The sequence below is a fragment of the Haematobia irritans genome, chromosome 4, assembly GCF_050003625.1.
Source record: "Haematobia irritans isolate KBUSLIRL chromosome 4, ASM5000362v1, whole genome shotgun sequence".
NCBI lineage: Eukaryota > Metazoa > Arthropoda > Insecta > Diptera > Muscidae > Haematobia > Haematobia irritans.
The window spans coordinates 11,667,919-11,690,067 of record NC_134400.1 but is presented as its reverse complement, the minus strand read 5'-3'; the positions used below and the strand labels follow the sequence as shown (position 1 = coordinate 11,690,067).

Here is a 22,149-nt window from a genome sequence, read left to right as displayed (position 1 = left end):
CACACAAGGGTCAGTCCACTGTCTAGGCCATGCAAACAACGAGCTGCCTCAATAGCCTAGCCTATATACTCCCAAATCCTATGATAGTGGGTATAATGATAACAAACCCCTTTCAATCGTATATAACACTCCCATTAGCACACGGATATGTAAGGGTGTATTTCTTTGGACATGTGTCAAAAGTTTACAATCTATTTTAAGCAATACAACTATGATTTATATTTTAGTTTTTGTTCTTGTTCTTGTTGTGGTTTTCTTCTATATATATAAAATATCGCACAATAACTTTTGAAGTTATTGACTTGATTGGTTTCTTACATCACGAGAAAAAAAATTAAAAATATATATTTTATATACTATATTTTTAGAAAACAAAATAAGAAAAAAATCTACTTTTGTTTGTTAATAATATCGTTTGTTTTCCTCTTATATCGATTGTATTAAATTTGTTGTGTATAAAATATTTTATATGTCTGTATATGTATATGTATAAAAAAACATGGCAAGCTTGTTGAGTGTAGTTCGAAAAAAAAAATGTTATTAAAACAAATTGATACTTTTAGTTTGTGTGTATTTTTTTGTTATAGCAGCTAGAAAATACCTCAGCTGCTATACTATATTCCTTAAAAAATCATGTTCACTTTACTCTGCAGCCGACCATGGGAGCCTCTTTCATTACTCCTTATCTTGTCGGAATTTGTATTACAACAGTTACTGTCAAGGGATAAAAGACATAGTTGTGTTTCGCCACTATTCCCCACTAGTGGCGCCGTGTGTGGGTAAAATGTATTTATTGTTATTCGAAAATCTTTATATCTCTCTTTCTTTAGTCTTGTCTCATAATCTGTGGTAGATTTCAATCTTTAAGTTCATGGTGGAATTTGTTTGTTCATCACCACTTATGTTGTTGGGTTACAGTTCAACGTATCGTCATGGGATTTTTTTCCAATCTCGACTAACAGTTACTCTTAATTGGTTGATATTCACCACTATTCTCCACTAGAGACACTGCAATACATTTTAAAGGATTTAATGATTTAAAGCAGTTTGGTATTTCGCCTTTTGCGTCAAAACTGCTAGAGAATGTAAATATATGGTTGCAGGTATTCCAACAGGGCAAAATTCAAAAAAAAAAAAAAAAGTATATACAATATTTTCCCCCAGCGCCCCCATTGTGGGGACATTGGAGCTCGAATTCTTGTCATGCAAAAACTAAAACACATCCACTGTACTACTGACGTTTACTACTACTCCTAGTGTTGTGCTTGTTGTTGTTGTTGCTGGAGAAGTTGTTGTTGCTCTTGTAATTGCTGCAATAGTTGTTGTTTGGTTTCGGCCTTAACCGTTTTATAGCGATCTTTCTCCTCTGTATTTTCCGGAGTCTCACATTCGAATGAGGCCATCGATAGAGTATTCTCATTTAATACTGGTACGTTCTGCAAATACGCTATGACATTTGGTAATTTTTCAAATGGGCATGTCACTTGTTTCCATTCATTGAATTCCATTACTTGTTTGGCAAGTTGAGAACATTTTTCAAAGTTGATATGATTGTTGGGAAGCCTAAAATAAATAAATGAAAATTAGAAAATGTTGAAATATATCCACCAAAAAACCCGAATTTATCATAAGGAAACATTTGAGGCATTTATTATTTAACCCTTTCACTACCGATGTCCACTTAGAAGGACATTCGAAAAAGACACCAAATTCTATTCTTCCACTTAGTTTCGATTTATTTCTCGATGTTATTTTAAAGTGGAGGCTTTAATCTAAATAAGCTATAAATATTTTCTATATTGGTGAGCACTAAAATACATTTTTATAAACTTCTTTAACAATACACGAAAAATATGAAAATTTGAGACAATTTTTCTACTGTATGTTTCTAGTAAATGGACATTCATACAAAAACTATAGCTGATACTTTTTCGGGTTCTTTTTTGTATTTTTTCTCACACTATGAAACATATTATAGCCCAAATAGCGCCTATTTTCGTAAGGCCATTTGGTCACAATTCAAGAATCAAGTTTTTAGAACAAGCTCATATAGCTCTTGAAGTAATTGAGGTAGGTTCTCAAAATAACAATTTTTCCTCTACATGCTGTTAGTACCAGTAAAAACACATGAAAAATTAAAGTTTTTAACATCAGGTTTATTTCGGTAGTGAAAGGGTTAAACATAACAGATATACAAAGAGATCTAGATTCAAAGATGAGGATCGCTCTAGCTAGCATTGCAGGTCAGTGCATAGTAGGATTATCAAAATCAAAATGGAATGTCAGGGCCATATTTCTATTGAAAATTTTCTCAAAATTTTATTTCCATAGAAAATTTTGTCAAAATTTAATTTTTATATAAAATTTTGTCAAAATTTTATTTTTATGGAAAATTTTCTCCAAATTTTAGTAAAAATTTTCCAAATTTTAGTAAATTTTCCAAATTTTTGTCAAAATTTTATTTCTTTAGAAATGTTTTCAAATTTTTATTTCTATAGAAAATGTTGTGAAATTGTTTTTATATAGAAAATTCTGTCAATATTTTATTTCTATAGAAAATTTTCTCAAAATTTTATTTCTACAGAAAATTTTGTTAAAATTTTATTTCTACAGAAAATTTTGTTAAAATTTTATTTCTATAGAAAATTTTGTAAAACTTTTATTTCTATAGAAAATTTTGTCAAAATTTTATTTCCATAGAAAATTTTGTAAAAATTTTACTTCCATAGAAAATTTAGTAAAAATTTTATTTCTATAAAAAATTTGTCAAAATTTTATTTCGATAGAAAACTTTTGCAACATATTAGTTCTATAGAAAATTTTTACCAAATTTTAATTCTATAGAAAATGTTTGCAAAATTTGATTTCTATATAAAATGTTTGCAAAATTGTTACTTAATTTTATTTCTACAGAAAATTTTTGCAAAATTTGATTTCTATAGAAAATGTTGTCAAAATTTGATTTCTATAGAAAATTTTTGCGAACATTTATTTCTATAGAAAATTTTGGCAAAATTTTATTTCTATAGAAAATTTTGTCAAAATTTTATTTCTATAGAAAATTGTGTCAACATTTTATTTCTATAGGAAATTTTGTCAAAATTTTATTTCTATAGAAAATATTTGCAAAATTTATTTCTATAGAAATGTTGTCAAAATTTTATTTCTATAGAAAATTTTGTGAAATTGTTTTTATATAGAAAATTCTGTCAATATTTTATTTCTATAGAAAATTCTGTCAATATTTTATTTCTATAGAAAATTTTCTCAAAATTTTATTTCTAAAGAAAAATTTTATACTTAAATAAAAAGTTTTTGCAAAATTTTATTTCTATAGAAAATTTTGTCAAAATTTTATTTCCATAGAAAATTTTGTAAAAATTTTACTTCCATAGAAAATTTAGTAAAAATGTTATTTCTATAAAAAATTTTGTCAAAATTTTATTTCGATAGAAAACTTTTGCAACATATTAGTTCTATAGAAAAATTTTACCAAATTTTAATTCTATAGAAAATGTTCGCAAAATTTGATTTCTATATAAAATGTTTGCAAAATTGATACCTAATTTTATTTCTACAGAAAATTTTTGCAAAATTCGATTTCTATAGAAAATGATGTCAAAATTTGATTTCTATAGAAAATTTTAGCAAAATTTTATTTCTATAGAAAATTTTAGCAAAATTTTATTTCTATAGAAAATTTTGTCAAAATTTTATTTCTATAGAAAATTTTGTCAAAATTTTGTCAAAATTTTATTTCTATAGAAAATTGTGTCAACATTTCATTTCTATAGGAAATTTTGTCAAAATTTTATTTCTATAGAAAATATTTGCAAAATTTGATTTCTATAGAAAATGTCAAAATTTCATTTCTAAAGAAAATTTTCTCAAAATTTTATTTCTATAGAAAAATGTTGTACTTAAATAAAAAGTTTTTGCAAAACTATATTTCTAAAGAAAATTTTTGCAACATTTTATTTCTATAGAAAATTTTTTCAAAATTTTATTTCTATAGAAAAATTTCATAAAAATTTTATTTCTATAGAAAAATTTCGTCAAAATTTTATTTCTATAGAAAATTGGGTCTATAGGAATTTTTTTCAAAAATTTTTACAAACATTTATTTCTATAGAAAATTTTGCAAAATTTTATTTCTATAAAAAATTTTCCAAAATTTTATTTCTATAGAAATTTTTTGCAAACATTTATTTCTATAGAAATTTTTGTGAAAATTTGTTTCTATAGAAAATTTTGTGAACATTTTATTTCTATTGAAAAATTTTATACTTCAATATAGAGTTTTTGCAAAATTATATTTCTAAAGAAAATTTTTCCAAAATTTTATTTCTATAGAAAATTTTTTCAAAAATTTAATTCTATAGAAAAATTTCATAAAAATTATATTTCTATAGAAACATTTCGTCATATATGGGGCACCTATTTATGGATCTTAAATGCTTTCTCGATTTTGAATTTCTCTAGATGCTCGAGAAACCCCCAAATACTTACCGATTAGAACAGCCTTCATTGAGAAAATATAAATCCTTAACGAAAAGACTAAAAAATGGAATGATAATACGTTCACGCTCCTCGGTTGCACCCTCAGAACGCCACATAGCGGCTTTAAGTGTTGAGCGATAACTATTGAAATTCGAAGTAGGATCCATTTGATGTTCCAATACCGAAAATTTTGCCGATTGAACTTTTGACCACTGAAATAGATTAAATGATGATTAAATAAACAAACAAACAAAAAATTCCCTTTTGGCAGAGGGTGAACACTTACCGTTTTCTTAAGTCGCGATATGGGTGCCAAATTTAGACCAGCTATAATGGCCATGAGGCTATTAAAATTTCCAATATTGAAACATTCACGGGCCGTTTCTATCCAATATTCAATAATTCGAACTCGTTGCTTCTTTTTAGGATACTAAAAAAAAGAAAAAAGGAAAACAAACAATTAAGTAAATCTCCATTAGAGATTGCTTGGAGTTGCATCATACCTTCACTATTTCCGAAGCTGTTAAATAACTCAAACGATTAAACCATTCCACATAGGATTCTAAATTCCTGGTTTTCTTCATGTCATTCAATGAGGAGCTCATTACATTGCCCGTCGTATTTGAGGCCGCCGAATTAGCTATAGAATTTTGATATTCCTTGGCAAAGGCTTGAACAAACTCTTCGGGACCAATATGTGATAAACGGTCCAATTCGATGGCTGTCAATTGATGAGCCAATTGGGCACAACTTGGACATAGGTCCATAATACCATAAACATCATGAGCATTTGGTGAATCAGAGCCAACGGCCGTTGTTGATGAAGTCCCCGAAGAGGAGGACGATGAGGGTGGTACAATGGAATTGTGGTGGTGGTGGTGGATATTGGCATGTGTTGAATATTGAGCATTCGATAAATAATTGTTTTTATGCGATGAGTCATGATGGCTGTTCAATGCCTGCACTGAGGACTTTGTTAATGAATTATGGGCGATATTCGCAGCAGAGGCCGACGAAGAAGCGGTGGTGGTGGTGGTGGAGGAATATGAGGCTGATGCTGATGTACTATAGTGGGGTTGCAGGGTGGTATTGAGATCATATTGCTGTAGAGATTGTAGGAATTCTTCGTATTTCTCCAAGGCCGTTAAACGTTGAACCAATAACTGAAGAATTTTTGAGACTTGTTTGCCCAGTGAGTTGTCAATGTAGACACATTTCCGGGTTAAAATGCGTACCTGTTGCATTAGGCGTTCATCGCGAAAATCATAGGGAAATGTTTCAATCCATTCCGCAAGTAGACGTATACAATTATGCGCCGATTTCTGCGTATTTGTGGATGGACCACCTGGCACAGGCTTTCTTTGAGCAAGAGGGGAATTCGTTAGACTCGTTGTAAAATGACCAGCATCATCTATGTGATCTGGATTAGCAGAGGCAACAGTGCCAGACTGTTGATGCTGCTGCTGCTGATGTTGTTGTTGTTTCTCCCATGTCTGTGATATTTTGGCCAGCAATTCATGGGGTCGTATAAATAGCCTCGCACTTAGCAAAAATGAAAAGGTGTATATCCTGTCGGGATAGTAATCATGAGTGGGTACCATATGTTCAATTAGAGCATCTAAACTACCACCCTCCAATTGACCATCGTAATAGACCAATAACATATCGTTTAAATCCTTTCTGGTATCATCCGCTATCCCCGGTTGGGGGGGTGATAGAATACCAACACGTCTCTCAACCCGATCTACCTCATCACGGTCAGCGCCTTGCTCTTCGGACCGATAATGCGTTTGGGGTCGTAAATATCTATACTTAGAGGCATCTTTTAGGCTTTGAGGCAATATACCTGTATGGGTATTATGGCCACTCACATTAGAACTATCACGTCTATGTGTGGGTAATTTATTTACATTCACTAAAGGTTGCTGCTGAGCTGATGATGAATTCGAGGATGAGTTCCCCGTCAGACCTGAAGTCTTTTTCATATTTACATATTTTTGTTGTGGTTGCTGTTGCTGCTGGAGTGATTTCTGATTATGCTGATCGTTGTTATTCGCTTTTGTGGCAACATTATTAAGGGCTTTCTTATCCGCCATTGATGAATTTGTCGTAATCGCCGTCGCATTATTGATTTTTGTTTTATTTTCATTGCCTTTAAGATTAATTGACTTGTTTGCAGCACATGATGATGATCCTTCGTTGACCCCAACAATGAGGTTTGTGTTCTTATGTGCCGCCACATTGTGTGAGACATTTGCATGTGTGGTGATGGTCGTAGTCGTGTGGCTACTACTATTGCCACTGGCTCGCCCATTGGTAGCGTTATTTATGCCGTTGTTCGACATTGACAATGGCTAAAGGAAAATGACGTTTGCTAAAATTAAAGTCTTATCCTTCTTGGTCCACATAAGAGTGTTTTACGGATGCTATAACTGTGCAAAACATTGGAATGATGCTGTTAACCCAGGCGCTGTATGAAGATCTGTAATTAAAGTTAAAAAAGAAAAACCAAAAATTATAAATGTGCTTATTTTTCTAATGGTAAAAAGATTCTAGTTATGGTAGATTAGAATTGTAATGAACATTTGCTCTGGACTCTGGCTATGGGATGATTTTTTCTATGGTAGCGAAATATAGCAACACATGTGCAAAAAAAAAATTTGCGGTTTCCATAAAATTTTGAGAAAATTTTCTATAGAAAAAAATTTTTTGACAAGATTTTCTATAGAAATAAAAATTTCTCAAAATTTTCTATAGAAATACAATTTTGCAAAAATATTCTATAAAAATAAAATTTTGCAAAAATTGTCTATGGTAATAAAATTTTGCAATTTTGCACCGTGGTGCAATGGTTAGCATGCCCGCCTTGCATATACAAGGTCGTGGGTTCGAGTCCTGCTTCGACCGAACACCAAAAAGTTTTTCAGCGGTGGATTATCCCACCTCAGTAATGCTGGTGAAGTTTCTGAGGGTTTCAAAGCCTCCCTAAGTGGTTTCACTGCAATGTGGAACGCCGTTCGGACTCGGCTATGAAAAGGAGGTCCCTTGTCATTGAGCTTAACATAGAATCGGGCAGCACTCAGTGATAAGAGAGAAGTTCACCAATGTGGTATCACAATGGACTGAATAGTCTAAGTGAGCCTGATACATCGGGCTGCCACCTAACCTAACCTCTATAGATATAAAATTTTGACATAATATCCTATAGAAAAAAAAATTGACAAAATTTTCTATAGAAATAAAAAAAAAATAAAATTTTGACAAAATTTTCTATAGAAATAAAATGTGCAAAATATTTTCTATAAAAATAAAATTTTAACTAGATTTTCTATAGAAATAAAATTTTGAAAAAATTTTCTAAAGAAATAAAATTTTGAGAAAAATTTTCTGTAGAAATAAAATATAGTTAAATAAAATGTTCTATAAAACTAAAATTTTTAGAAAAATTTCTAAAGAAATAAAAATTTGCTAAAATTTTCTATAGAATTTCTATAGAAATAAAAAAAAATCTATAGAAATAAAATTTTGCAAAATTTTTTGTACAAATAAAATTTTGACAAAATTTTCTATAGAAATAAAATTTTTAAAAAATTTGCTATAGAAATAAAATTTTCCAAAAATTTTCTATAGAAATAAAATATTCAAAATTTTTTTTGGGAATAAAATTTGTAGAAAAACTTCCATAGAAATAAAATTTTTAGAAAATTTTATATAGAAATAAAATGTTGAGAAAATTTTCTATAGAAATAAAATTTTGCAAAAATTTGCTATAAAAATAAAATTTTGACAAAATTGTCTGTAGAAATAAAATTTGGAGAAAATGTTCTATAGAAATAAAATTTTGCAAAAATTTTCTATAGAAATGATATGTTGACGAAATTTTCTATAAAAATAAAATTTTAAAATTTTGCAAAAACTTCTATAGGAATCAAATTTTGAGAAAATTTTCGATACAAATAAAATTTTGAAAACATTTTCTATAGAAAAAAATTGACAAACGAGTGGCAACCGTGGTTAAGACACCCTTTGTCTTATTCCATTTATCAAATTAAAATTAGGAAATATTTATAATGTGGTTCTCAATTGGTTACAAAATTAACATCATGATAAAATGGGAACCAAAAACAACAACAAAAAAACATTTTCATTGTATGTGTAAGAGATGTGAAGAATGGGTACTCATACAGCCTAACAAATGTATATAGAGCCCCTCGAACAAATAATTAGACCAAAGTCAAAATGGGAAAGGTGGAATTGACAACAAATCAATTTGATGGTGTTGTAGGCAGTGGGTGTTTGACGGTTGCCACCCATATCACCCCACCATCTACAAATTAATGAAAATCGACCAAACAATTCTCCCCATTCCCGATCATCGCTGTGGCTTTACTATAGATTGTTATTGCTCCCAATGCCTATTCACCATTTAGAAGTGCATACACTCCAAGTATTCTGAGGAGAGAACAAATATCATATATGGATGAACCAGCAGTTTCCGATTCCAATTCTATTCCCAAATGTATGTCAATGTGGCGTGTGTCATTCATTAATTGTTAATTAGTAAATGAAATTAAAATATAACGCACAAAGATATGTTCATCGCAACTTGGTCTTTAATGTATAAGATGTAGTAGTCTTCAACTCAATCATCACCAGTTCATCAACATCTTCATCCTCATCATTAGCTATATTCACACTAGATAGATAATTTGCTGTTATCGAGTATCTATAGAGGTGTGCTTGTGGTGCAAAATGGTCGGAACTGATGGGTGAGTTTCGAGTCACTTTGGAAATTACACGATTTGTAATAGGGATGTAAAGGAGAGAAAATAAAAACAAAATTACGTGACTCACACGTGAGTCTAGAAAATTTTGCAAATTTTATTTCCATAGAAAATTTTGAAAAATTTAATTTCTATAGAAAATTTTATTAAAATTTTATTTCTATCGAAAATTTTGTCAAAATTTCATTTCTATAGAAAATTTTGCCAAAATTTTATTTCTATAGAACATTTTGTCAAAATTTTGTCAAAATTCTATTTCTATAGAAAATTTTGTAAAAATTTTATTTCTATAGAAAATTTTCTAAAAATTTTATTTCTACAGAAAATTTTGTCAAAATTCTATTTCTACATAAAATTTTGTCAAAATTTTATTTCTATAGAAAACTTTCTAAAAATTTTATTTCTAAGAAAATTTTATTTCTATAGAAAATTTTGTCAAAATTTTTTTTCTATTGAAAATGTTCTAAAAATTCTATTTCTATAGAAAATTTTGTCATAGAAACTTATTCCATAGAAACTTATTCAAAATTTTATTTCTATAAACAATTTAGTCAAAATTTTATTTCTATCAAATTTTAATTCTATAGAAAATTTTGCCAAAATTTTATTTCTATAGAAAATTTTGCCAAAATATTATTTCTATGACAATTTTGACATACTTTTATTTCTATAGAAATTCTTTGCAAAATTTTATTTCTATAGAAAATTTTGTCAAAATTTTATTTCTTTAGGAAATTTTGTCAAAACTATATTTCCATAGGAAATTTTGTCAAAACTCTATAGAAATTTTGTCAAAACTATATTCCCATAGGAAATTTTGTCAAAACTTTATTTCTATAGAAATTTTGTCAAAATTTCATTTCTATAGAAAATTTTGTCAAAATTTTATTTCTATAGAACATTTTGTCAAAATTTTATTTCTATAGAAAATTTTGTCAAAATTCTATTTCTATAGAAAATGTTGTCAAAATTTTATTTCTATAGAAAATTTTCTAAACATTTTATTTCTACAGAAAATTTTATTTCTATTGAAAATATTGTCAAAATTTTATTTCTATAGAAAATTTTTTCAAAATTTTATTTCTATAGAAAATTTTTTCAAAATTTTATTTCTATAGAAAATTTTCTAAAAATTTTATTTCCATAGAAAATTATTCAAAATTTTATTTCTATAGAAAATTTAGCCAAAATTTTAATATCTATAGAAAATTTTGCCAAAATTTTATTTCTATAGAAAATTTTGACAAAATTTTATTTCTATTGAAAATTTTGCCAAAATATTAATTCTATAGAAAATTTTGTCAAAATTTTATTTCTATAGAACATTTTGTCAAAATTTTATTTCTATAGAACATTTTGTCAAAATTTTATTTCTTTAGACAATTTTGTCAAAATTCTATTTCTATAGAAAATTTTGTCAAAATTTTACTTCTATAGAATATTTTGTCAACATTTTATTTCTTTAGAAAATTTTGTCAAAATTCTATTTCTATAGAAAATTTTGTCAAAATTTTATTTCTATAGAAAATTTTCTAAAAATTTTATTTCTACAGAAATTTCTATTTCTATAGAAAATTTTGTCAAAATTTTATTTCTATAGAAAATTATTCAAAATTTTATTTCTATAGAAAATTTTGCCAAAATTTTATTTCTATAGAAAATTTTGCCAAAATATTATTTCTATGAAAATTTTGTCAAACTTTTATTTCTGTAGAAATTCTTTGCAAATTTTTTTTTCTATAGAAAATTTTGTCAAAATTTTATTTCTATAAAAAATTTTGTCAACATTTTATTTCTATAGAAAATTTTGTCAAAATTTTATTTCTATAAAAAAATTTTGTCAACATTTTATTTCTATAAAAAATTTTGTCAAAATATTATTTCTATAGAAAATTTTGTCAACATGTAATTTCTTTAGAAAATTTTGTCAAAAGTATATTTCTATAGAAAACCATGTTTTAGTCATGTTTGCCATCGTGAACGTTACTAAAACTTACCTCATGTACACTTCACACACGAAAACTCTTTTATTATGCCACCCTTTGATCCATACGTGCGGAGCAGACAGAGCAGCAGCATTTATACATTCTTCGAATCCTTTCGAATGTGTTTACTTTGGGAATATTTGTTTACATTTATATTAACATTTAGTATAGAATACGGAAATATATACTTGCAATGAAAATAAACTCATTACAGTTTTTCATTTGTTTAATGGGGCTCGGAGTGCAGGCACAAAAATATTTTAGTAGTAAGTATGATTAAAAATCTTCAAAAGAAAAAAAAAGAAATAAGCTATTGGCCGGTGAAATGTCATTGGTGTAGAAACGGCTACTGTCCAGCCAAAAATATAATCATAAATAAAGAAATTAAGAAACGACCCTTAATTTGGTAGGTCAAAATTTTATGTCACCAATTGACGAAAAAATTTAAGTTTGCCAAATTTAGGAGTTTGCGCAATAGAGTGACACGATCACAAGGGGACTATACTATAATTTTAATTTTTATTATCGTAACGATATTTCATTTATTTATTCAATCAAAACGAGCACCATTGGGCTACATCTTCATAGACACTATGAAAAATAACATAATAAATATTTAAAAATTTTATAAAAATTTTAATTTAAATATTAACCCAATATTACATATAACAGAAATAATAAAATATTTTTATTAATATTTCAAAATAATTCGCAATTTTTGCTAAATATTTTTTCTTTCTAGACCAAGGTACTTATGAAACCAACCTGATTTTCCCGGTCATAAATGTAAACGCTAGCGTAATATAAATGGAAAGGGAAAACAAATACTAACAGGTCCAACGGTAGTTAATATTTTTCCATTTACAGTTTTATGAATAGACATAGAAATTCCCTCATTCACTAATAGCTGGTGATGTGGTGCATATGGCGGAAAGTTGCTTTGATTTGTATTATTTACATTTTAATTTATATGAACGTAGGTTTGCAAAGGTCAACGTTTAGACTGGAGGCAGCGTTGGCGTTTATATGTACATTGAAAAAATTGCTAACAATAGCGTAGCTTATACGATAATTGCTCTGGATTCGTAAAAAAACGGGTTGCTAGCGTGGTTACACTCGAAACAAAAATAATCTACCAAAATTTCGAGAAAATTGTAGCAAAAAACTACCAAACAAAAAATTATTTTGAAAAATGTATATAGAACATTTTGTCAACATTTTATTTCTATAGAAAATTTTGTCAACATTTCTATAGAAAATTTTCTTCATATTTTATTTCTATAGAAAATTTTGTCAAAATATTTATTTCTATAGAAAATTTTGTCAAAATGTTATTTCTATAGAAAATTTTGTCAAAATTTTATTTCAATAGAAAATTTTGTCAAGATATTTATTTCTATAGGAAATGTTGTCAATATTTTATTTCTATACAAAATTTTATTTCTATAGAAAATTTTGTCAAACTTTTATTTCTATAGAAAATTTTTTCAAACTTTTATTTCTACATAAAATTTTGTAAAAATGTTATTTCTATAGAAAATATTGTCAAAATTAAATTTCTATTGACAATTTTCTCAATATTTTACTTCTAAAAATTTTATTTCTATAGAGAAAGTTTTCTCAAAATTTTATTTCTATAAAAATTTTCTCAAAATGTTATTTCTATAGAAAATTTTGTCAACATTTTATTTTAATAGTAAATTTTGTCAAAATATTTATTTCTATAGGAAATGTTGTCAATATTTTATTTCTATACAAAATTTTATTTCTATAGAAAATTTTGTCAAAATTGTATTCCTATAGAAATTTTGTTAAAATTTTATTCCTATAGAAAATTTTGTCAAAATTGTATTTCTATAGAAAATTTTGTCAAAATTGTATTTCTATAGAAAATTTTATCAAAATTGTATTTCTATAGAAAATTTTGTCAAAATTTTATTTCTATAGAAAATTTTGTCAAAATTTTATTCCTATAGAAAATTTTGTCAAACTTGTATTTCTATAGAAAATTTTGTCATAATTTTATTTCTATAGAAAATTTTGTCAAAATTTTATTTCTATAGAAAATTTTGTCAACATTTTATTTCTATAGAAAATTTTGTCAAAATTTTATTTCTATAGAAAATTTTGTCAACATTTTATTTCTATAGAAAATTTTGTCAAAATTTTATTTCAATAGAACATTTTTTCAAAATATTATTTCTATAGAAAATTTTGTCAAAATTTTATTTCTATAGAAAATTTTGTCAAAATTTATTATCTATAGAAAATTTTGTCAAAATTTCTCGCAATTTTACTTCTTAAGAAAATTTTCTCAAAATTTTATTTCTATAGAAAATTTTGTCAAAATTTTATTTCTATAGAAAATTTTCTCAAAATTTTATTTCTATAGAAAATTTTGTCAAAATTTTATTTCTATAGAAAATTTTGTCAAAATTTTATTTCTATAGAAAATTTTGTCAAAATTTTATTTCTATAGAAAATGTTCTTAAAATTTTAGTCCTATAGAAAATTTTGTCAAAATTGTATTTCTATAGAAAATTTTGTCAAAATTTTATTTCTATAGAAAATTTTGTCAACATTTTATTTCTATAGAAAATTTTGTCAACATTTTATTTCTATAGAAAATTTTCTTAAAATTTTATTTCTATAGAAAATTTGCTCAAAATTGTATTTCTATAGAAAATTTTGTCAAAATATTTATTTCTATAGAAAATTTTGTCAAAATGTTATTTCTATAGAAAATTTTGTCAACATTTTATTTCTATAGAAAATTTTGTCAAAATTTTATTTCTATAGAAATTTTACTTCTAAAAATTTTATTTCTATAGAAAATTTTGTCAAAATTTTATTTCTATAGAAAATTTTGTCAAAATTTTATTTCTATAGAAAATTTTGTCAACATTTTATTTCTATAGAAATTTTACTTCTAAAAATTTTATTTCTATAGAAAATTTTGTCAAAATTTTATTTCTATAGAAAATTTTGTCAAAATTTTATTTCTATAGAAAATTTTGTCAACATTTTATTTCTATAGACAATTTTGTCAAAATTTTATTTCTATAGAAAATTTTGTCAAAAATTTCTCGCAATTTTATTTCTATAGAAAATTTTGTCAAAATTTTATTTCTATAGAAAATTTTGTCAAAATTGTATTTCTATAGAAAATTTGTCAAAATTTTATTTCTATAGAAAATTTTCTCAAAATTTTATTTCTATAGAAAATTTTGTCAAAATTTTATTTCTATAGAAAATTTTGTCAAAATTTTATTTCTATAGAAAATTTTGTCAAAATTTTATTTCTCTAGAAAATTTTGTCAAAATTTTATTTCTCTAGAAAATTTTGTCAAAATTTTATTTCTATAGAAAATTTTGTCAAAATTTTATTTCTATAGAAAATTTTGTCAAAATTTTATTTCTATAGAAAATTTTGTCAAAATTTTATTTCAATAGAAATTTTTTCAAAATATTATTTCTATAGAAAATTTTGTCAAAATGTTATGTCTATAGAAAATTTTGTCAAAATTTTATATCTATAGAAAAGTTTGTCAAAATTTCTCGCAATTTACTTCTTAAGAAAATTTTCTCAAAATTTTATTTCTATAGAAAATTTTGTCAAAATTTTATTTCTATAGAAAATTTTGTCAAAATTTTATTTCTATACAAAAAGGTGTATATTTTTACGCAGTGCAATGGTTAGAGCATAATTACCACACACAGTAGATTAGGCTACAAAAAGGAAATGTTCCATCCATTCCAGTTACTACATGAGCCTTTTTGTAACCTTATGACGACAACGACCTGTTTCTATTGGCCTCACTAAAACCCTTTGCGATTATGCTGCTTTATTAGAATCACATTGCTGATGTTAAACAATGACTTTTTGACTTGCACGTAGAATTGTCAGTGTTCTCCATTCGAACTGTTGGACATTGTAAGACACTTACATGTACACTTAAGTTCATCATCGCATCGTTGGAATACGTGGAAGAAAAACCTAGCATACACCAGAGTCCAATAAACATGCATACAGGCATAGGAAGTTTGCATGGACATTTAAGCATGTGACGTTGGGTATTTGATCAGAAAAAGATGGGCCATGGACGGGATACAGAGAGTCGTTTAATGACACATTTCTTTCACTGTTTGACTTGTTTGCAATCATGCAACCAACAAATGTTTGTCATTTTTTACAGGTTTTTAAACCTACTCCAATGAGTAGAATTCTACCAAAAATTTTGACAAATTTTTCTACTGAAATATAATTTTGACCAAATTTTCTATAGAAATAAAATTTTGACCAAATTTTCTATAGAAATAAAATTTTGACCAAATTTTCTATAGAAATAAAATTTTGACAAAATTTTTCTATAGAAATAAAATTTTGAAAAATTTTTCTATAGAAATAAAATTTTGGATTTTTAGTAACATTTTCTCAAATTTTGGTACATTATTTTTGGCTTGAGTGGCAACCGTTCACGATTTGGGAACGTCCTTTCCTCTATTAGTCTTTAGTTAGCCAATCTATCGTGGAATGACAACAAATCACTCATTGGTGTAGGACATTTGAGACGTACGCTGAACCTTGTTTTACACTCGACATTTCTCTGAATATTGTGAAGTGTAATGTGAGTAGCTAGTCCAAGACAAGAGGTCATCCCTATCATACCATTTTGTTCCTGTGACTTTAGGGGTTGCGCTAAACTCGTTAAGACAAAGTGCTTGTGTTAAAAAAACAACAACAAAGACCTATTGAAGTACCCAATACTTGAATTTTCAAGGGTGTTCTAATGAAATTATATGCTAGGTTGCATATTAGGCAGATAGACCATTTTTTTTTATTCGAATTAATTCGTTGGCTATCCTATACAAGGGAGATTAAAGTAACACTAGGAGGTATTGTTAAATGGGAATAATTTAAACAATCGAGTGAAACAATTAACCCTATAGCTTTGTGCTATAAATAACATATTTTATGTGTATTTGTGTTACATACATGGTAGATTGTTTACTGTTTGGTAAGTTGGTACAATTCTTTATTTTCTATAGAAATAAAATTTGGCAAAATTTTCTATAGAAATAAAATTTTGGCAAAATTTTCTATAGAAATAAAATTTTGACAAAATTTTCTATAGAAATAAAATTTTGACAAAATTTTCTATAGAAATAAAATTTTGACATTTTTTTTTTTTTGAGAAATAAAATTTTGACAAAATTTTCTATAGAAACAAAAATTTTGACAAAATTTTCTATAGAAATAAAATTTTGACAACTTTTCTATAGAAACAAAAATTTTGACAAAATTTTCTATAAAAATAAAATTTGGAAAAAATTTTCTATAGAAATAAAATTTTGACAAAATTTTCTATAAAAATAAAATTTGGAGAAATTTTTCTATAGAAATAAAATTTTGACAAAATTTTCTATAAAAATAAAATATGGAGAAAATTTTCTATAGAAATTAAATATTGACAAAATTTTCTGTAGAAATAAAATTTTGACAAAATTTTCTATAGAAACAAAAATTTTGACAAATTTTCTATAGAAACAAAAATTTTGACAAAATTTTCTATAGAAACAAAAATATTGACAAAATTTTCTATAAAAATAAAATTTAGAGAAATTTTTCTATAAAAATAAAATTTAGAGAAAATTTTCTATAGAAATAAAATTTTGACATAATTTTTTATAAAAATAAAATTTGGAGAAAATTTTCTATACAAATAAAATTTTGACAAAATTTTCTTTAAAAAAAAATTAGCAAAATTTTCTATAAAAATAATATTTTCGTAAAATTTTTGGCAAAATTTTCTATAGAAATAAAATGTTGGTAAATTTTTCTATAGAACTAAATTTTTGTCAAATCTTCTATAGGAATAAAATGTTGGCAAAATAAAAAAAAAAATAAAACTTATTAAGTTTTTCTATAGACAAAATTAAAAAATAAATCTATATAATTTTTTAAAAAATAGAAAAAAATAAAATTTTAAAAATTTTATCAAAAGCTTCAAAATAAGATTTTTTAAATTTGGTAGATTTGTTGTAAATTTGTTGTAAATTTTTTTTTCAAATTTTGGTAGAAATTTTTTGGCACGAGTGGCAACTGTGGTTGCACCCTGCACAAAGATAATTGAGTATAACAAGATTCAGCATTGTGCTCTTATAAAGAGAAAACAAATATCAAGGTGTAGAGGGCTATGAGAAAAAATTGCTTTATTGTCAATTTTTTCAAAAGCAGCTCTGGTTAGGTTAGGTTAGGTTATGTGGCAGCCCGATGTATCAGGCTCACTTAGACTATTCAGTCCATTGTGATACCACAGTGGTGAACTTCTCTCTTATCACTGAGTGCTGCCCGATTCCATGTTAAGCTCAATGACAAGGGACCTCCTTTTTATAGCCGAGTCCGAACGGCGTTCCACATTCCAGTGAAACCACTTAGAGAAGTTTTGAAACACTCAGAAATGTCACCAGCATTACTGAGGTGGGATAATCCACCGCTGAAAAACTTTTTGGTGTTCGGTCGTAGCAGGAATCGAACCCACGACCTTGTGTATGCAAGGCGGGCATGCTAACCATTGCACCACGGTGGCTCCCAAAAAGCAGCTCTGCCCAGGAATAAATTCAAAACGGCAATATTCGCATAAAGTCATAATGAATATTCGCTTTGAAATACACATACGTTTTATTTTAATTTTCTACAATCGTTTTGGTATAGCTTTTGTGGGTTTTTATTCAGAAATTTATGAAAACACAAATGTTATGATATTTTCCGACGCAAACGGCAGTACATTTGAGAGACACGTCGACGCAAACTTTATGATATTTTGTTGGCAGAGTCCTCTGGTGCTTCAGTTTTGCTATGACAAGACTGCATCTTCTTCTCAATTATCTTTGCCCTGCATGAATATTATCGGCCGCTATTTTAGGGCGGTGAAGTTCTCTCATATTACTGAGTGCTGCCCGATGCCATGTTTACCTCAATGACAAGGGACCTCCATTTTATAGCCGATTCCGAACGGCGTTGCACATTGCGGTGAAACGACTTAGAGAACCTTTCAAAACCTCAGAAATGTCACCGACATTATAGAGAGAGGATAATCCATCGCTGAAAAACTTTTTGGTGTTTGGTCGAAACTGGGTTTGAAGCCACAACCCTGTGTATGCAAGGTGGGCATGTTAAATATTGCACCACGGTGTCTCCCATCTATACGTGGCCAAATTATTCATTAACGAATACGATATAATCCTCCATAGTAAAGGGTGATTTGTTAAGAGCTTGATAACTTTTTTTTTAAAAAAAAACGCCTAAAATTTGCAAAATCTCATCGGTTCTTTATTTGAAACGTTAGATTGGTCCATGACATTTACTTTTTGAAGATAATTTCATTTAAATGTTGACCGCGGCTGCGTCTTAGGTGGTCCATTCGGAAAGTCCAATTTTGGGCAACTTTTTCGAGCATTTCGGCCGGAATAGCCCGAATTTCTTCGGAAATGTTGTCTTCCAAAGCTGGAATAGTTGCTGGCTTATTTCTGTAGACTTTAGACTTGACGTAGCCCCACAAAAAATAGTCTAAAGGCGTCAAATCGCATGATCTTGGTGGCCAACTTACCGGTCCATTTCTTGAGATGAATTGTTCTCCGAAGTTTTCCCTCAAAATGGCCATAGAATCGCGAGCTGTGTGGCATGTAGCGCCATCTTGTTGAAACCACATGTCAACCAAGTTCAGTTCTTCCATTTTTGGCAACAAAAAGTTTGTTAGCATCGAACGATAGCGATCGCCATTCACCGTAACGTTGCGTCCAACAGCATCTTTGAAAAAATACGGTCCAATGATTCCACCAGCGTACAAACCACACCAAACAGTGCATTTTTCGGGATGCATGGGCAGTTCTTGAACGGCTTCTGGTTGCTCTTCACTCCAAATGCGGCAATTTTGCTTATTTAATTGTTTGCTCACTTGGTCGATTATGTAGACCATAAATCGGACGTAAAGCGCGAAACACATTTCGAACCGAACACTGATTTTGGTAATAAAATTCAATGATTTGCAAGCGTTGCTCGTTAGTAAGTCTATTCATGATGAAATGTCAAAGCATACTGAGCATCTTTCTCTTTGACACCATGTCTGAAATCCCACGTGATCTGTCAAATACTAATGCATGAAAATCCTAACCTCAAAAGAATCACCCTTTAATTATTATAAATTGGCCAAATTGGAGGAGGAGGAAAATCCAAAATGTAACCAAAGATAAACTGAAACGATAACATTCAATTCGTATTAAAACCCACTTGAAAGAAAATCTTTTTTGAGAGAATAAATGCAGGATATAAGAAAAAAGGGGAAATGAGACCAAATGGACATTCAGATTTTAGTCCTTCATCCGTTGGTAAATTTTTGAAAATTTAAAAATCCCAAAATATGGCCTACAAAAAAGTGAAGTTCGAGCTCCTCGAGAGAAATGAGACAAATAGAGCCAAAGGCTAAAACAATGGGCATTTAGTTTTACATAGGAAAGATCGATGTTTTACTCCTCTGTGCGGTGGTAAAAACGGATAGTGCTAAACTGGCAATGTCTTTTATTTTGTTTGAACCTCTACTCAAAAAGATGACAAAAGAATTGCTTCTTTAAATTTTTCATGTCATTGAACATCGGCCAATTGAACATCGCATATTGTGCCATCCATTCACTTTCTCTGTACTAAAATGTACGTGAGATTTAGTAAATTTTTGAGATGTTTAGCAAAACAAAAACAATGGTTATTTCTCTACCCACGCATTTATGTAGCAGTTTGGAATACTCACAAAACTAACATCAAAATTGTTTTCATTCACGGATATTATGTTTTCCTAAGGGGTCCCCCCTTAATTAAAATCCCCACAGATGTTAAAGTACGGACTAACCACCACCACCATTAGCACCATAGGCTAACACCGCTAGTTTAATAGATGCCACCCACCAGAAAAAAGGAGGTGGTTGATTTTTGTGTGCTATTACAGACATACACATACACACGCAGAAAGTCGCATGAACTCAATAATAGGATATAAATTAAAACGTTATTTTATGGTGATACTATCAAAAAAAAAAAACATACAGCAAATGGTTCTACATATTGACATATACCTACCTAGTTTGCTTCTTCTTCGTATTTGTTGATCCTGGATTTTATTGTTGTGATGTTAGCGGCGTTAAAAATCATTCAGTCTGTAATGAAACCACCTTCATACCGCCCCAACTTTATTGCGTTGAACGGAAAAGTTCACATTTCAACTACCTTCCAAAGATATGGCGGCGGCGGCGGCGGAGATGGTGGTGATGATGGTGTCTTGGGGAGGAAAGGATGTAAGGCGAATTTGCAAAAAGAGACAGACGATGACTTTGACTACTGGCTACTACTTCAAGCCAAAGAGGACCAGAAGGTCAGGGCGTTTTGTGCTTGGCTTTGAAAAGAAGTATCAATTTTCAAGACGAAGATAAACGGAGGTGGGCTCTGGGAGGTATTAGTGGTAGGACGAGTTAGTAAGTAACTTTTACACTTGAACATATACAATCTCAAACACACACACACACACACAAGCCCAAACAATCGAGCACTATTGGAGAGAATTTCTGGATTTCTTTGGGATACACTTTTTTGTAATTTGTGGTATTTAACTATGAACACTCAATATTGCATTTTACTCGATTTTTCCATTATTATTGGCACACTTTGTTACTGCTTTCTTTAAGATTACTCAAAGATTACACTCTTACAAATCTGGCATATTTATTTGGTTTACTTAAGGTTTTTTTCCAGCTACGATATTGTCTTGGGCACTACGGCCAATATTTACATTTCGGCTTTGGGTAGAAACGCGCTGCATCATGTATCCACTGTTATTGGTCGGGTCGGTGGTCTCCTCCACCTCTTCCACGGAAACAATTGCGCACCAGACCAACTAAAACAAACGAAACGAGACGTCGTTTTGTTAAGTTTTCCGAGAGATGGACGCAAAGAAGCAGCGTATGTAAGGCGGGTTGTGCGGGAGGGGCATTGGGTGGTTTCAACAACGCATCACTTTTGCATTAAGTATTTACCTGGGCCATTACTATTACACTATCTCCCAACATAGTCAGTCGTCGTGGCCTCACCTGTACGTTTTTTCCCTACTTACAAATGCTTACTTTACAAATGTTTTTTTTTTGTGTTTTTGCTTGCTAATTAAAAGTATTCCATATGCTATATGGTCAGCATATTAATTTGATGCATCTTTTTTTCTATAACATCATCATATTCATTTTGTTTTTTTTATCCATTCACTTGTATATACGCACGTATGTATATTTTTCTTTCCTTTCAATAGTAAGCTTCCTTCTGGACATAATTACTCTTTTTTTATTCGCATAGATCCAGGGATCGACCGGTTTAAGCGACACATAATATTGCTTTTATTTACACAACACACACGCATTCTTCTTTGCTTATTTATTTGAAACTAAAAGATATTCCATTTGTTATTAATTTTTTTGTTTTTGGTTTTTGTTTTAATGCCACATTCGCCGTCGGCTGGCACCCTCCTGACAGATGCAACGAGACAATAGTATCTTCTTCTTCTTTTTCGTTAAAGTCGCTTGCATAGAACAAAGGCGAGGTAGTCGTTTGAAACGGCGTCAGTTTATATATATGGCGACTTATCTGATAAAATATGTCGCAATACAACCATGGCAGCAATTTTGTACTAGGTTCACATTAAGGCCGGTATGCACCTCTAGCGAAATTTTCGGTAGCAAAAATTTATTTAAGTCTACAACAAAAAAACAGGGCTGTGTACACAAATTTTAAACCAGCTAATCGCTTTAAAAAATTGTTAATATATGTTCCAAATATTCCTCAAATA

The 22,149-nt window shown here is 28.6% G+C and overlaps 1 protein-coding gene across 1 annotated transcript; it reads right to left on the bottom strand.

The window, feature by feature from the left end:
- Window positions 1-341: 341 nt before the first annotated feature.
- On the bottom strand, window positions 342-21,853 carry LOC142234352 (ras-GEF domain-containing family member 1B). Its single transcript, XM_075305472.1, has 5 exons — window positions 20,400-21,853; window positions 5,004-6,982; window positions 4,787-4,930; window positions 4,510-4,712; window positions 342-1,563 (listed from the first exon to the last, which is right to left on the bottom strand). The coding sequence occupies exons 2-5, from the start codon at window positions 6,843-6,845 to the stop codon at window positions 1,254-1,256; spliced, it is 2,499 nt and encodes an 832-aa protein (XP_075161587.1). The 5' UTR covers window positions 6,846-6,982; window positions 20,400-21,853; the 3' UTR covers window positions 342-1,253.
- Between the last annotated feature and the right edge of the window lie 296 nt (window positions 21,854-22,149).